Source organism: Cryptomeria japonica, chromosome 5, assembly GCF_030272615.1.
Source record: "Cryptomeria japonica chromosome 5, Sugi_1.0, whole genome shotgun sequence".
Taxonomy (NCBI): domain Eukaryota; kingdom Viridiplantae; phylum Streptophyta; class Pinopsida; order Cupressales; family Cupressaceae; genus Cryptomeria; species Cryptomeria japonica.
The window spans coordinates 58,498,752-58,515,919 of record NC_081409.1 but is presented as its reverse complement, the minus strand read 5'-3'; the positions used below and the strand labels follow the sequence as shown (position 1 = coordinate 58,515,919).

Sequence of the window (17,168 nt, the reverse complement as noted above, 5' to 3'; positions counted from 1 at the left end):
TCAAGTGGTGAATGGTTTTTGTGGTTATGTTTGATATAGTTAATTTTCTTAACTGTTAAATCCACTTAGATATGATAAGATGACCGACAGTAATCTGAAATGTGCTTTTACTATTGTTAGTAAAGTATTTTGATGTTTTGGATAAATGGTTTGGGAGTTTCAGAGTTGTTATACTGTTATTTTGATATAACAGTCAAATCGGTAAACTGTCATGCTATTGAAGTTTGTAATTTAGTGTTTGAACCAGTTAGGTTGGTGAAATTTTACTCAGTTTTCTATCTACTGATTCACCTCCTCCTCTCTCAGTAATTATCCAAATCCTTACTGATTCATCATACCATCAATTGGTATCAGAGCATTTCAGGTCCTCTAGTGTCTAAGCCTAACAGCTTGAGGGAAAGATCTAGAAGAACATGATGAAGAAAGAAGGTCCGAATTTTAATAGGGAAAACTATTGAATATGGAGTGATAGGATGAAAATCTATATCAAGTGTCTAGGAAGTCAATACTAGGAATATGTTATACAATATGTTGCACCTAGTGGGTCTATGTCTGATGATCAAAAGAAAGAGCAACAAGAGAACAATCAAGCATTGGAGGCCATTATCAGTTCTTTGTCTGATTTAGAGTATGTTGTTGTCCATGGTTTGGACACTACTTATGATGTGTGGAAGAAACTTGAGGAAATCTATAGCGGTGATGAGCATGTGAAGATTGCCAAGGAAGAGAGTCTGAGAGGTAAATTTCATGACATGTAGATGGCTGAAGGTGAGAATATTCAACAGTATGTTCAGAGGATCAAGGAGATAGTTGGTGAGATCAAGAGTGTTGGTGGTAAAGTGGAGGATGCCACAGTGGTTAGTAAGGTGTTGAGAACCCTTCTACCAATCTACGCTATCCGAGTTGTAGCCATTCAAGAGCTAAAGTATATTGATAAAACAAAGGTAACTTTTGACTCCATCATTGGTAAACTTACTACATTTGAATTAAATGGTTATGATGGTAGTGCTCAAAAATCTGAATCTTCATTTAAAGCTTCAGTTTCTAATCCACCTATGAGGAAAAGCATAGATTTTAGTCATTGTTATGAGTCTAGACCCAACAAAGAAGTTAATGATGAAGACAGTCTAATCGAGCTTGAAGCATTGTTGGCCAAGTGGTTACCCAGAGGTATCGGTAAGTACAGACGTAAATTACCTTTGAAATTTTTTGCATGTAACAAGACTGGACACATTGCAGCTAACTATCCTAATGGTGACAATGAGCATAAGCGTGAGAAGTACAAGAAGTACAAAGGAAAAGGCAAAAGAGATTGTCTTATTGCAGTTGATGTTGGTATCCCTGATGAGGAATCTGAGGGAGATGCTAATGAAGACATTGTCTTTGTTTCCATTAAAGAGGAGACATCTGATCAGAAGGCATTAGTTTCTCGCATGGATAGTTCTAATGATTGGATCATAGACACTGGTTGTTCACACCACATGACCGGTGATCGAAGTAAATTTCTTACTTTGAAGGAATTTAATGGAGTTGTGAGATTTGGAAATGATTCACCCTGCATGGTGAAAGGAAAGAGAAACATTTCTCTTAATGCAAAGAGCAGCGCAGATGATGTCTACTGGGTTGAAGGATTAAAGCACAATCTTTTGATGCTCCTCCATTTTTAGCCCAAGCCTCTTAAACAAATTCTCTTTAAGTAAGATTACATTGTGATCCAAGATCTATCAAAGTAATAAATATGCTATTTTTAACTTGTAATTTTAAAATAAAAAGGGCCTTCATGTTTATCATTAATATTGGACACATCATCTCTCTATTTCACCTTCTTGAATAGTAAGCATGGATTTCTTTGTATCTAATTTTATTTATCCTTATTTATATTTTTAGGATGTACTTCACGATAAATATTCCAATTCTTTGAAACTTATTTGTATATCTAAATTATGAGTACAATGATATTTTATCTTTGTTTATTATCTTTTTGTAGAACCATACTAGTTTTCTTTTCTTTCTAATTTTTTTTATATTTATTTGAATTCAGAACCTATGCACCTTCATATCTCTTCTTCTACTTCTCTAATAGTATGCTTGGGAGCATGCCCTATACAAGTACATTGCATTGGTAGTGGCTACCATCCTTCAAATGTGAGAATGGATCCAATTCAAATCTCATCATGTCACATCCAAGTGCATGCCATTTTGCATAGCTTGTCACTAAAACTCTATTGTATAATATTGTACATTTTGGCCACCTTCTTGCTTGTATAACATTACAAATTATTTTTGATCAACCTTGTCTTGTTCCACATAAATTTATCCTTTTCAACTCTTGTCTTCCCATTTATCAAGTATTTTTTCATTTATTCAAATTTGTAACATATGGTTCCCTCCATAGAAGGGCATAATTTATTATTTGTAGGTGTGAAAAAATAATATTTTATGATCTACTTATGTTATGCACATTGGACTTCTAATTGGTTAATGTATGTATCCAATATTTCTACAAATACCTTTTCATTAAAAGGATTAATTTCTAATTTTCTCTCAATATCAAATGGACTCGCATTCATTTCCTTTGTCATTCAAAAGAATTACTCATCTTTACTATCATCGTCATTATCAAAATATCATTTTTTAGCCACTATTTTACTAGTTCATTGATAAAATCTTGTTCTTATCTATTTTACCTTCTCGACTACCCATGTGGTCTTTCCATAGACTCAATCATTGCTGGTTTTTGGATGCATCTCATGTGGTCTTGTAATCTTGTCAAAATTATATTTAGTTCCCCCATGGATGCATTCTAAGCCCCTTCTTGTCACTGCCATGTAAAGTTCTATAATTATTCTATTAGAATATAGAAGCCAACCAAAATTTCCTACTTTCTTTGGAATGAAAGTTCAAACTATAAAGAGAAGAGGGAAATATTTTGCTCAAATCAAAATAAATAAACAAAATCTTGGACAATATGTTGATTTAATCCTCAAAAATCTCTAATGTGAAGGAAAAACTAAAATTTTCTTTTAGAAATTCACCTTGATACCATCATTTATTAACTTGAAAAAAGTGGCATACTAGTGGGAAATATTTCATAAATTTCTACTTGTTTCTACATAGCATAAATAAAGCTGAAGCATACAATAATTCACACAGTTTCAACTTGTAGTTTGCCTTGATGGTTAAATTATAGGGTTGTTTCTATAATTTTCTAATGATAGTAGAGCCTTCTTCATCTTGAAAAGGAATTCAACCATCACCATAAGATATACATGTGTGTGTGTGTATGGACTCATGGTTTATTTATATTTTGAGTACCACCGTTTCTTTTATTAATAAATGCTTCTACAATCATGATATTCTCCTAGGCCCTTCCATAATTGCTACATTAGTACTTAATACTTTATGGGGAGGAAGTGTTGATGATAAAAAAATACTTTTGGTCATGTTTTCAACTTTATTTTTGAAGTAGTGTCATGGGTATCCCAAAAAAAACCCATTGCCTCTCTTTTTATAGTGTAAGCAAAATATGTGGTGGCTCTATTAACAATATGCCAAGTAATATAGAATGGAAGAAATTTTCCACTATGGTTGAGGATGCCTCCTTGAAAGGAAGATTGACAATCAAATGTAAACAGAAAAATAATTTTTTCCCATCATCTAATTACTTTAGTATAGCTTTAGGAATTTTTGGATGTATCAATCCTCTAGTATAAGAATCTCTAGTTTACTATAATCTCATCAAATAAAAATGTTCTGAGCTATTTCATCTCTTCAAGACAACAATTTGGTATGTTTTCTCTATTATAATATAAAAGGAATGGATTTGAAGATCTCAATTCCCTTTCTAAAAAGAAATTATGAGAAAGTAAAATTTAACCACATATCACAAAATTTTATTATTTATTATAATTTTTTCTCATAAGAAAATAAGTTTTAGAGTAAAAAATCTCAAGCATCTACAAAGATGTTCATTCCTTAAAGGGCTATTCTATGTAAATTTTTACCAATAAAAATATAACCACTAATCATGATTTTTAAATCGACTATTCTACAATTAAACTATTTAAGTAGAACATTGTTAAAATGTCATATTGCCTTACAATTATTACCACCCTTCCCTTTCAAAATAATATCACTCAATAAGACTCTTGAAAATAGTATTCATACTTCTTATAAATTTTGAATCCAACCGCATATTTTATATTGTATTATGATTTATTTTTCTTTTTCTTTTTTTCTCCTTTCTCTTCAAAAAAATTTACCCACAAGAGAGAGAGGGGACGTCTATTTTTTGGGTGGCTTATCTAAATTTTTAAAATAAATTTAAAAGTGTTATTCAATGTTTCACTATGAAACTTTTTTAAATAGAAAATTTCTAAAATGTCCATTGCCTTACAATTATTATTATTGTATCCTTTCCATTCAAAATAATACCACTCAATAAGACTTTTGAAAATAATATTCATAGTTCTTATAAATTTTACATTCAACCTCATATTTTATATTATAACTTTTTTTTTTCTCTTTTCTCAACATAAATTTTTAACCACAAGATAGGGAGGGCTTCCATACTTTTTTTTTGGATAGATTCTAATAAAATGTAATTTATAAAAGAAAGGTTAAAATTTGAAATGGATGGGAACTAAAGTTTGATACGATATCAATGTGCCCTTTATCTATTAGTGAAGTTGAATGGTTGTTGATGAGCCCATCAAAGATCAAGTTTTTTTGAGTGCTAGGCTCCAACATCATTAGGGATGATGTATGGATTGTCCCTCGTAGAAATTTGAAGGAATGGATACCCATCAGTCTTTTGCTCTCAATTAAAATGGTTTCAACTCAAAGATTCATATTTGAATAAAACAAAATTATGAATGATATAAAAATCTTCTATAATAAAAAAATTTGACAACTAGAAACTCCACACTAATCATGATTCGCTAAAGTAGTTTTGTGTAAAACAGAACTGAAAGGGCGAAAAAAGTTTGCTAGAATAGGCTAGCTAACCTCACAGCCCGCAGCCACTGGTTTCTGTGAAAGCAGTTTTGCATTTTCAATAGGCTAGTCTAGCGGTCAACTTATGATGAAGAAAATATTAAACAGCTACTTCTTCTAATGTCACAAAGATTATGGGTACCATGGTTTGGGGTGCTTTAGTACTCGAAAAGCTGGCGTTCTGTTAACGTCACTAAACAATACTCTAGAAAGTGGCTCAGATTTTCCTTCAAAAGATTCAGCAGTCAAATCAATGCCGGATTTAATTGAGATTTTCTTCAGATTTGGCAACATTATAAAACCTACGAACGTACTCCACTGTAAGAAAAGATGTTGCGTTACATGTGACTTCAGGCAAAAATATTGGATCTGTACTCTGCTAATTGAAAGCAAACGAAGACGAGACTTTCAGACTAATCTATGACGAGTACTTTATCGTTAAATCTCGAGCTCTACAGAATCTATTACTTGGACCACTTCACATAAAAATAGTTTAAAATAATGTACAGCTTATATTTTTTAAATATTGAATGAACATTAATATATACATTTGTATATATATTAGGGGAGAGGACTTAGTAGTTGTGCACCCTAACTTTAAGTTTCTCAAAATCTTACGTGGAAATTTCAATTTCTTACAGCAGCTTACTTGGCAAGTCCCCTGCTTATAACTAACGTTTCAGGACCACATCATCAAATATGATGCCACATTAGCATGCTTTTTGTCAAGGTGGCCAAAACAGCGCAAAAGAAAAGTGAGACCAATAGGTGTGCAAAAGGGCCCCAATACTTGTGTAGTTGATGTGGCATCACATGATTGGTTACTTTTCACAACAAATGATATATTTCATTCAATTATTGGTATTTATCATACAACTATTAGTGCAATGTTGTACAAAAGTTGGACATTAAATCAACAAGTATGGGGGTATTAAACTTCTATCACAAGAATTGGAATACGCTCAACTACTGGGTCATTTCCCTATTAAATGGACATTAATATATACGTTTGTATACATAAAAAGTAGGGTTAGTTTTTTTATAAAGATACTAATTAAACACTGATGATGAAAAGCAGAGAAGCATACGACAATTTTTTATCTATCAAAACAGTAAACACAAAACAGATTTGAAATTTTTAAAATATTTTAACTTGAATTTTTAAGTTTCTATTTTCTTATATGAATATAGAGACTTAGTCAATTTAATTTTTTCAATATATTTAATAAAATTGTGAATTTAGAACTTGTCATAATACATCAAATTTGAGATTCTGACATTTATCATAAATAAGTATTAACTTATTATCATTTAACATTAATATGCAATATATATAATTCTTATATATGATTTTTTTTTATCAATTTTAAAACTTAATTAATGTTAAATGAAATCAAAACACTGGCGTAAGATTGCTTACAATGCATTTGTAGATAGCAATTGAGGACTGTACTACTAGAGAGACTACTACCAATATCTGGCAAAAACGGTCTACAACATTGAATCTTGTTCCATCGGAATTTGTAAGTTTCTTTTTGAGTCTCTGATTCAGGATAAGGATTAATACAAGCTCTCTATTTTAATTGTTGGTAGAAGTGCTTTTTTTGGGTGTTGATTTAAAAAGTGATAGCTTGCTGGATGATTGAAAATAAGCTATTGATGTGTGGTTTAAGTTCATAAATCTTCATAAGTCTGCGATGCAAAGAGCATGTTTTTCTTCCTTAAATTTGACATCTTTATATGCTCAATTTCATCATGGCCATACATATTTTTTTTATCTTTGGGGTCGTCTATGTTATTACCCATCAAAGGTTTCAAAATTTTCAGAGAGACATGCATTTTCTTATGACTAGTGTTTAGAAGATGTGATCGTAGGTTGGAGGCAGGAGGTTTTTTATCATCAAAAGCTGGCTTCTCGCCTAGGGATAATTCATTGCATGAGAAGTACCATATTTGTGTCTCTAAAGAAAAGAAGGGGCATGGCATTTTGTGTCCTTTCAAGGAGCAAAAGGGGGCAAGATTTCTTGTGGGCGCACTTGGTGTATTCATAGTTGGTTGATGATTCGTATAGCACTTAAAGAAGCATTAGACACACTCAGAGGAGATGTCGACTTTCAGAGGAAAGGTGTCTCATGCACAAACATTTGGTTGGTGATTTGTACAGAAGAAGAGGGATTGTTTCCACAACATTGAGGAGGTGTTAGACACACTTAGTGGATATGTGGAGTTTTGTAGAAAAGGCATCCCTATACAGCATTAGAGGCATTAGACACACTCGGAGGGGATGTGGAATTTTGGAGGAAATGTGTCTCATTGTGACGGAGGGTGGGAACACTTCTATGTTCTCTCATGTTGTGCAAATGGTTTCAAGTGCTACAATAAGGAGTTCCATTGATGTAGTCAGTTTGGTGTTTCATAGGTGAGCAATGAGAATTGGTAAAGGTGCTCCATCAAAGTCTCCAGAAGGGTTGTGTTCAACCCTTGCAATGTTCCACCCATGTTTGGATTAATGTAATAAGGTGGGGGGGGGAGATGTCGGCATATTACATTTTAGAATAATATTTAATTAGTGAGTATGTTAGTTTCTTGGGAAGTTATTCCCGTAGGCTAGCTATGTTCTAAAAAATAATGGCTTAATATAGCCAATAAACATTGATGTAAAATCAATCCTATTGAATTCAAATATGAGAATAATCAATACACTATTTCTGTGTTTTATAACTTTCCTAATAATTATATGATATGTAGACTTTTCTCTACCATTTTCAACAACAATATTGTTCAACATATTAGTACTTTTCGTTTCGTGCTCAATCAACTTATAGGTGTAAACTCTAAAGTAGATGGTGGTGATGCTAAAGTAATCTTATTAAGTAGTATGCCTTCAAGTTTTTATCATATTGTTTTTATTAGAAAATATGAGCAGATGCAAAAAAATTTGCACACAAATAATAATATCTTGCTTCTCCTCTTTTCATTAAAAACATATTGCAATTATAGGATTTACTAATCCTATTTTATAGGAAACCTCCTAAACTAGTTTCCTTATTATGGCGAGTTGTTAAAACAACTCAACATACGTACCACTAATAAAATAACTTATTAAACAAAACATGTGTCTAATAATAATATTTTATGATGTTTCTCAACAACTTAATATTAATATGACACTTATTTACAACACATATATCAACAACCCCTTAAATATTTTATGCATCCTATGATGCAATATTACCACCTATGTGAACACTAATTCCCAACACCCCCCCTTAGTGTGAACATGGGGTGAAAGTGCATCATAATACTTGATGACCACACATAGTAGTTCATCCTAAAGTAAGAGTAGGGACATACACATCTACTCATGTGTAGCAATAGTGGAACTAGCCTCACTATGCTCACTAGACTTTCATCCAAGGATAGGTACAAGCACAGTTACCCATGGAACTGAGGATAGGGAATAAACATCTATCCAAGGTATTACGTCAAATTTTGATAGGGACAAACACATCTTTCCAAAATTAGTCATGAACATGGACACACACATCTCCTCACAACAATTACGATTGGGGACACACACATCTAGTCATAATTACCCAACAAATGTGACTAAGGACAAACACTTTCAATCACATACACCATAGATTATGAATGGGGACAAACACATCCATTCACAAACAACCAACAATAGTGATTGGAGACATACACATATAATCACAAATATAATCTTTGAGAACCAAGTCCTTGTTGCATATGCAGCCACCACTGTAGATCATTGCCACTTTGATCACAAATGATATGATACGATTGTCGTTGCCACCTGAAAACCGATCTTGGCTTTAGTTTTTTTGGCACAAGTTGCTTTGTCACTAATGCAGTTTCCCGACCCCGTTGCTAGTGATTGACACGAGAAATCGCTAAATTTCCTCTAGCCTTATGTGCCTCCAGCCTCTAGTAGATTTGATTTAGAGAACATATTCCTCCTCACGGTCTTCATGTGGAGGATCTTCAGTAGCCACCACATGAAGGCACTCTTCATCACCATCTACAACCAATGCCTTATCTGTATTCATCTTGCCATCAAGGAGATCCTTGGCATGCTAAGTGCAATTCATAACAATGTGTCCCTTATTGCAATAATAGCACAAAATTCTATTCTTGAAGGAATGATTTCCCTTTGATGTAGAAGTACTAAATTTGGAAGAATGGTTCGACTTATTTTACCATACATTGTAGTTTCGTCTATAACTGAGTCAGTTTTCTTGACTCCTTCATCAATTAATTTAGATATTATTTCCTCTAAGGCAACATCTACTTTGTTTAATGTCAAAACAATGCTTCCATGACTACGAGGCATGCTATTTAACAAAATAGCTTTTGAATCGTCATCTTCTACTTTAGCCTTTATCCCAGCTAGTTCTATTTGATAGGGATCAAAACTTATTTAGATGTTGAATAATGTTGTCCTCTTCCATCATTTTCAGCCCGACCAATTTCCTCTTTAGACCCATCTTTGCACTTGATTCTTTTGATCCAAACAAGGCATTCAAATTATCCCACACTTCCTTTGAGGTCTTTGATAAGTCAATATGGTGGAGGTACGCATCTAAAAGTCCAAGACCAATAAGAGCTATTGCCCTTCTATCCTTTGCAGTCCACTTTGCAATTTCATCAGCATTAGTCAACATTGTTGTTACTCCACTTACCACATCCCACAAATCCTTTTTTATAAGGATCAATTGTAACTTGATTTGTCATGTGTTGAACCTTGAACCTTGAACCTTGAAGCTTTTTGATTAGTATACTATTTTTCTCCATATTAGAAATATTTGATCTTGTAATTCAATTTTAGAATCCCCACAAAATGAATGTCGCATACAACCAAAAATGCATCCATTTACAATTACAATAATATTATATTTAATATTTTTGATACAACAATTAAAGACTCGAAAAATGAACTCTATTCTAAGCAAAATATTATACCTTGACTTTGACAACACACCATTTTTTTTAATAGACTATAACACAAACCAATACGACATTTTGAAACATTAGACAAAAATGAACTACGATGATAAAACTATGAATAGACACTTTTCAATGTTATCTAATGAAAAAAAATGAAAACAAATAGTTAAAATAGATCTAGAATCATGAAACTCTTTGCGTGGATACAAAGGCTCACAATTTGATTGGTCGTATTAGAGTTTATGACGATACACAGGTTGCCTATGATTTATTTGCTACTGGCCTTTCAAACAACCTTACTCAATGTAGATCGACCTTTGCTCGTGCCTACACACTCGTCAACCTTCACAAATCTACTGCGATCCCAGGAAATTATCCTCAGATAGTAGATCAACAACATTGGATGACAGAAATGACAATATAAGATTTGACTTGGGCCGATTCCTCTATCGTGCCTATGAATATTGAGAGAGCCCACCAATGAAGGACCTATTTGTAAAATGAGATTGCAGGCTACAACGAATGGAAGTGGGCGATAGCGACTGTATCTCAGATTTGCTGGTTTCTACATGTCTCCTTTAGCAAAATTCGCCACCAATATTATTGCAAAGAGATCAATCTTTGCACTGTGCAAATGTCTTTCCTCCTACTGTATGGAGTCTCTAAAGCTTGTATATACATTGCACTAATATTGTGAACAAGAGATCTGCGCTGACTCTTTCTCTAACTACAAACATATTCATACTATCCGCTCATGCACCATATCTCCAAATGCAATTATCCTATCACAGGCACACGAGAATGACAACGCTCTGATACCATATTAGAAAATATGGACAGAGGCAAAAAAATTTGCACATAAATAATAATATCTTTCTTATCTTCTTTTCATTCAATACATATTGCATATATAGGATTTACTAATCCTATTTTATAGGAAATCTCCTAAACTAGTTTTCTTATTATGTTGAGTTGTTTTAACAACATGCATATCACTAATAAAATAACTTATTAAACAAACCATGTGTTTAATAATAATATTAAGTTGTTTCTCAACAACTTAATATAATTAACATGACACTTATTTACAATACATATATCAACACCCCCTTAAATATTTTATGCTTAATTATTTATGCATCCTATGATGCAATATTACCGCCTATGTGAACAACAATTCCCAACAGTTTTTACATTAAACAAAATGAATCCTAGTTTGAAAACTTTGATTTCTTCTTTGATTGATGAAGAAAGTAGAGTTAAAAAGAGACATTCAATTATTGAGGAAAGTACTTTGCTTGTGAAGAAGTCTAACATTTCAATAGTGAAAGAATTTAAATTCTATTATTGTTAGAAAATTGGACATATTCAAATCAATTGCATTCAATATGCCAAAAGATCACATCGATGGGGAGTTGAAGAAGAATTAAGCCCTTGCTACGATTGAAGGTGAAATAAAATATTGTAGTTTTAAAATACATACAAAAGAATCACCTTACCATGACATTGACAAATGATATATGCTTTAGAGAGTGGAGAGATACTACCGAAGATTAGAGGAAATGGAGGTAGGAGGATATCTATCATCTCGAGCTACCTTCTCACTTAGGGATGATTCATTGCGTGAGACAAGCTCCCTATTTGTGTCCATAAAGAAAAGAGGGGACTTTGCATGATGTGTGTCCCTTTAAGAAGTAAGGGGGGCTAGATTTCTTCTGGGTGCACTTTGTGTATTCATGTTAGGTTGGTGATTTGTACAACAAAGGAGGCATTGTTTCCACAACACTAGAGGATGCATTAGTCAGACTCAAAGGAGATGTGGAATTTTGGAGGAAAGGTGTCTCATTGTGTAAGGAGGTTGGAAACACTTTATGTTCTTTCACATTGTGCAAATTATTGTAGGTTCTATAGTTAGGAGATCCATTGATGCAATCAATTTGGCATTTTTTTGGGTGAGCAAGGAAGATTGATAAAAGTCATTTCATCAATGTCTCCCAAAGAATTCTTTCTTGTATCAACCCTTGCAATGTTATGTCCTTTGTTTGGATTAATGTAATAAGGGGGAATGCTGAAACATATTACATTTGTTGATAGTTTTAGTTGTAGTTGAAATTAATAAACTATTGCTTGTTTGGTTTTCATGGTTATGTAACAATTTTGGTTTTGTTTGTATCACCTATTTAAAGGCATATGTTTTGAATCAACAATTATCAGGTTCTATTTTAGATTTTCCCTTTTGCATTCTCAAAAATCACATATGCAATAATATGAAAGTGATGCGCAAATATATGTATCTCACAAAAGCATTACAACCATAACACAATGGTATACATGGGGAAAAGGATTTTAAGAGGAAAACACACATTTCAAAGCACAAAATTAATTTTATTATGCAATTACAGTACAATAACATACAACTTCAAGCTTATGCCCCTATAAAGCATCACTAGCATTAAATCCTAGAGTAATTTCAACAATAAAATGGCATCCCTACAAGACCCTATGAAAACTCCATTTAGGTACCCCTATAAATAAAAGTGATATAAAGATGAAAGCATATGATGGTTTTGGAAAACCATGAGCCAACATCCAAGTGGTGTGGAGCTCAAAGCTCATGTACCAAGTTTGAATTCATATTCTACATTTACAATATTCCTTACTACTATCATAACTTTTTCATAGTCAACATTCCAACTTAGTCTCCCCTTGATTTGTCATGTTCCTCCATTGAAAGATTCTTTATGATATGCATCATAAGGCTATTATAATAGTAATCAAAATTATGATGCAAATACCATAAGCATGCTCTTACAAATCATAAAATCTATCATAAATAAATCTCACTTATTACAATATCATAAGATGCTTTTACACATCATAATGGTATTATATGATCTTACAACTACTTACATACATTCCAAGATGGCTAACACGTGCTTAAGAGTGCTACATCAAAGTAGGACACCTTGGTTCTTAAATAAGAACAAAATAGTAAATATAGAGCATTGGGAATGCAAGGTTGAGATACCTTTCCTAATAGGAGTTTCATTTTACAAACTTGTTATCAATCATGAGTTCTTCATCCTTATCAATGATGCAATTTACTAAACAATATATTCTTTATTAGCCTCTCTATATATGCATTGAATAGTGAAATCTACTAGTAAATCCATTATGACCCATGTATTTTATAGAATGTTATTTATTTTCCAATTTGGTAAGCCTCTCTTGTCAATAGTATTGATAAGTACCATCGGATGTCCTTCTATCTACACATAGAAAATGTCAAGCCATTTTCATGCAAGAAGGCCTTGAGGAGGAATGTATGTTCCTCTACTTCATTTTTTGTGCCATCCATCAACTCCTTAGAGGATGCACTAATGAGTTTCCCATGTTCATTTCAAACAATATAACTTGCACCTCACTTACTATAGTTTCCTTTAGCTATACCATCAAAATTCATTTTTATCCATCTTAAAATGGAAGGAGCCCAACTAATGTCAAAGCATGGAGTACAGATAAAATTATGACTAAACCCCCATGAATAAGGGGAAAGTTTAGATATTTTAAAGGAAATGTCTTATTTACTTTTTTTTCTTATAAACTTAGGTTAGACACCTAAGAGCTGCAACAAAATGAGCATATCTACTCAAGTTCTAGTAGCAAGAGGATCGCCATATCCATTCTAAAAATAATAATTTATCCCTCTTACACTATTATATGCAAACATGGCAAGATACAACAACATTACTAAAGTTAGATTTTTGGGTCCCTAATGTGCCAACAATTGCCACATAATTCTTTTCAAATAACCACTTCAAACCTATACATTGATCCATAGATGATATGTATCTTGCTACAAACCATAAAATTTTTGTATGTCTATAATAGACACTAGAATAACCAAGATAAAGCAAAACTTCGAAACCTTGAAGAGGGTCAATCATATACCTTGACTCGCAAGAATCATAATTTTAAAAATTAAATAAAACCTTACAAAATAATTCAAAATAAACTTGGAAAACATTTATCTATACATTAAAAAATAAAACTAAAATCAAATAAATAAAAAACTGATTCCCAAACAAAAATATTATTAAAATGATAATACTTTTCAAAAAATTTAATATTATATTATTGACAAAAAATTAAATGTTATAATTCCCTCTCGAGAAAATTTTCTCTAATTTTGAACTAGTAGCTGATCCACTACGCGCATCACATTTCTTACATTTGTGAGGCTAATTTTGAATGGATACTTACGTGATCATATCAGACAGATAGGGGCAATACCCACATGAGAAATATATACATGCAGGGAAACATATTTAAATATTGTTTGTGGGTTGTCTATATGAATTTATTCATGAATGAGGAGACAGATATGAATTTAAGACTGAAAGTTGAAAGAAGGCAGTAAAATCCAAAGATTAGATTCGGTGAATGGGACTGGAAAAGTATATGACGTTGTTGAATCGATAAAAAAATGGTCTAACTTATTGGAAAGCTAACTGTAATCTAAAAAATGGGAGGGCTGCGGTCGCAAGAGAGACTAGCTAAAGAAGTACTGAAAACTAGCTGGGTTTTCCATTTCTCTATTACGTTCTAATAAATATATTTGGAATCAACCTTAAAACTGAGAATGAGAAAATGATAATTCCAACAAGCTAACTTGCAGCGAGCACTTATGGGCATTAATATATTTTCTTTCTTTATTCAAGGATGCATTTCTTGCTATTCTATATCCTATACCCATTCTAATGAGCCTTCTAATGCCAGATCCTTGGAATCGAAAATATACAAGAATAAGTTGAATATTTAGATAGGAGGCCAGCATCTTTAAGCTCAGACACCAACTGCTACTAGCAAGGGGAGTCGAAAGATTTCAGTATCTTTTCACTTTGGTGGCTTAAGATAAATTCCTTTTATGTTTTTTTCTGTTTTTATGCAACACGACTTTTCGCATTTCTCGAGAATCATGGTACTCTTCGGAATACTGTGTCTTCACTTACTTTAATATAAGCTTTCTAATTTCCGGATAACAAATAATGTTCTTAACCATACAATTCTGAGCCTTACTCTTAGCCTGTTTCTCTGTTAACGTAAACGCTGATACAGTTCTTAAATTCTATTTCTTATCTGTTCGAAATTTTGAAGTGTGTGTCTGTTTTAAACACAAAAATCGAAAGTCAAAAGGAAGCGTTTAATATGTATGAGCGCTTTTGTAGAAAAATCGTGCCATGTTTTATTAAACAAATTTCGTCTTTTAAAGAGACAGAAAAAATGTAATTGTCGAGAAACATCCTTCAGAAGACTTATTTCTACACGGAAAATACATCAAAAAGCAAATCAAACGCATTATACAAGGCACTTTCAAAAACGCAAACTAATTTCAAATACTATAAAAAGGTGATAAATTCCCTAAATTTTTCAGTCTAATCTGGCTAATTTATTAAAAGACTACGCCCAGTGGAATTCTCAGCATTACGATTTGCTTGTCGAAGACTTATTTCTACACGGAAAATATATCAACAAGCAAACCAAACGCATTATACAAGGCACTGTCGAAAACGCAAACTAATTTCAAATACTGTAAAAGCTGATAAATTCCCTGACATTTTCAGTCCAATCTGGCTAATTTATTAAAAGACAACGCACAGTGGAATTCTCAGCTTTACGATTTGCTTCTCAAATATAATATAGCCTGACAAGTTATCGAAACCGACTTCTTATTTTCTCAATATTTCAATAAAGCAGTAATTTCAAACGCTTTTACCAAATAAATGAGCTGTTAGTTTTCTCTCTCTTGAAATAAAAAACAAACCCTCAAATTTTTCTTTCTGAAAAAATTAACTAAACCCCGAAAAACGGAAAAAAAAAGGATGGAAGTCATACCCTTTGCTGCCATACTCGTAAAGCTTCCCTCTGCTAGAGAAAATGACGACTGCAACCTCGGCATCGCAGAGCACAGCAAGCTCCTCCGCTTTTTTCAGTAACCCTTTTCTCCTCTTAGAAAAAGTCACCTGCCGATTAATCTTATTCTCGATCCGTTTCATTTCGACTTTCCCTCGCCCCATGTTTTTAATTCTGTTATACCCACAATCTTTTTCTTGGTGATAACAAACGTTTAATTATTTATTAAGCAATGTCCAAGCCCGGCCCGCCTTCCTTTAACAGAAATTTTGAGCTAACCAGCCAAAAGAAGGAAGAAAATATCAACCCATTGAGCACCCATTATTCCTTTGTTAGATCTGACTGCAACTGTTTTCTTACAAATCTAACTAAACAACCACCTCTTCTACCCAGTCTGATTCAACCACAAATTTCTTTCACAAAATTTTAGTTCAATGAGCACCCCCTAACTCAACAGTCTGATCAGACCTACAAACTTCTTTCCCAGAATGTGAACTCAATGAGCACCATTACTTAGCAATCTGATCTAACCGACGCACTTCTTTTTCAGAATTTATATGAATGAGTACCCTTACTCACCACTTATATCTGATCACACTTCTTTCATGAATTTCAAGTTTGTAAGCAAACTTATTCACCAATCTGATATGACCTAAAAGATTCTGCGTTTATTACAAAAAGCACCCTTACTAACAAGTATGATTGAACCCCAGGACGACTTCTCACAATTTTAACTCAATGAACACTGGTTAATAAACCAGTCTAATATGACTCCAGAATTGTTTACTCACTGAACTTCCCTTACACCCCTTTCTGACCTCACCCACCGAAACTTTTCCTCACAATTTTGACCCAATATGCACTACTTACATTATAATCTAACCCACGAATTTCTTTCTTGGATGAACAAACATTTTAGCACTCACAAAACAAATAGTTCTGTCGCTTGTCAATTCCCCATCAAACAATAAATCTTCTCATCATTTTCGACTCACGCAAAGCCTGCAAATATTCCGTTAGTCTGGTATGCCATAGCAATTTAAGTTTATATCTATCTTTTTATAACACAGGAAAGCATTTCTTCCGTGCAACTCAATTTGTTTAGCTCAACTTGCTTCATAGCCAATCAAATTTGAAGTGCTCCGCTTATTTCCTTAACTAGAAAAAGCATCATAATTATCTCTGTCGTGAGGGAAGAAGATAACACGTGTCGACTATCTATGTTGTCCTCGAAGATGGAGAGCAGTTTTCCGATTCGTGTTACTGGAAAGTGCCAGGTAGTTGACGGC

The 17,168-nt window shown here is 33.0% G+C and overlaps 1 protein-coding gene across 1 annotated transcript in view; it reads right to left on the bottom strand.

Moving 5' to 3' along the window:
* Window positions 1-16,907, bottom strand: part of LOC131032727 (truncated transcription factor CAULIFLOWER D) — a 172,861-nt gene extending 155,954 nt beyond the window's left edge. The window contains exon 1 of the mRNA XM_059221234.1: window positions 15,862-16,907. Within this exon, the coding sequence (XP_059077217.1) occupies window positions 15,862-16,043 (182 nt within the window). The 5' untranslated portion in view covers window positions 16,044-16,907. The remainder of the gene's footprint in view (window positions 1-15,861) is intronic.
* Window positions 16,908-17,168: the final 261 nt, after the last annotated feature.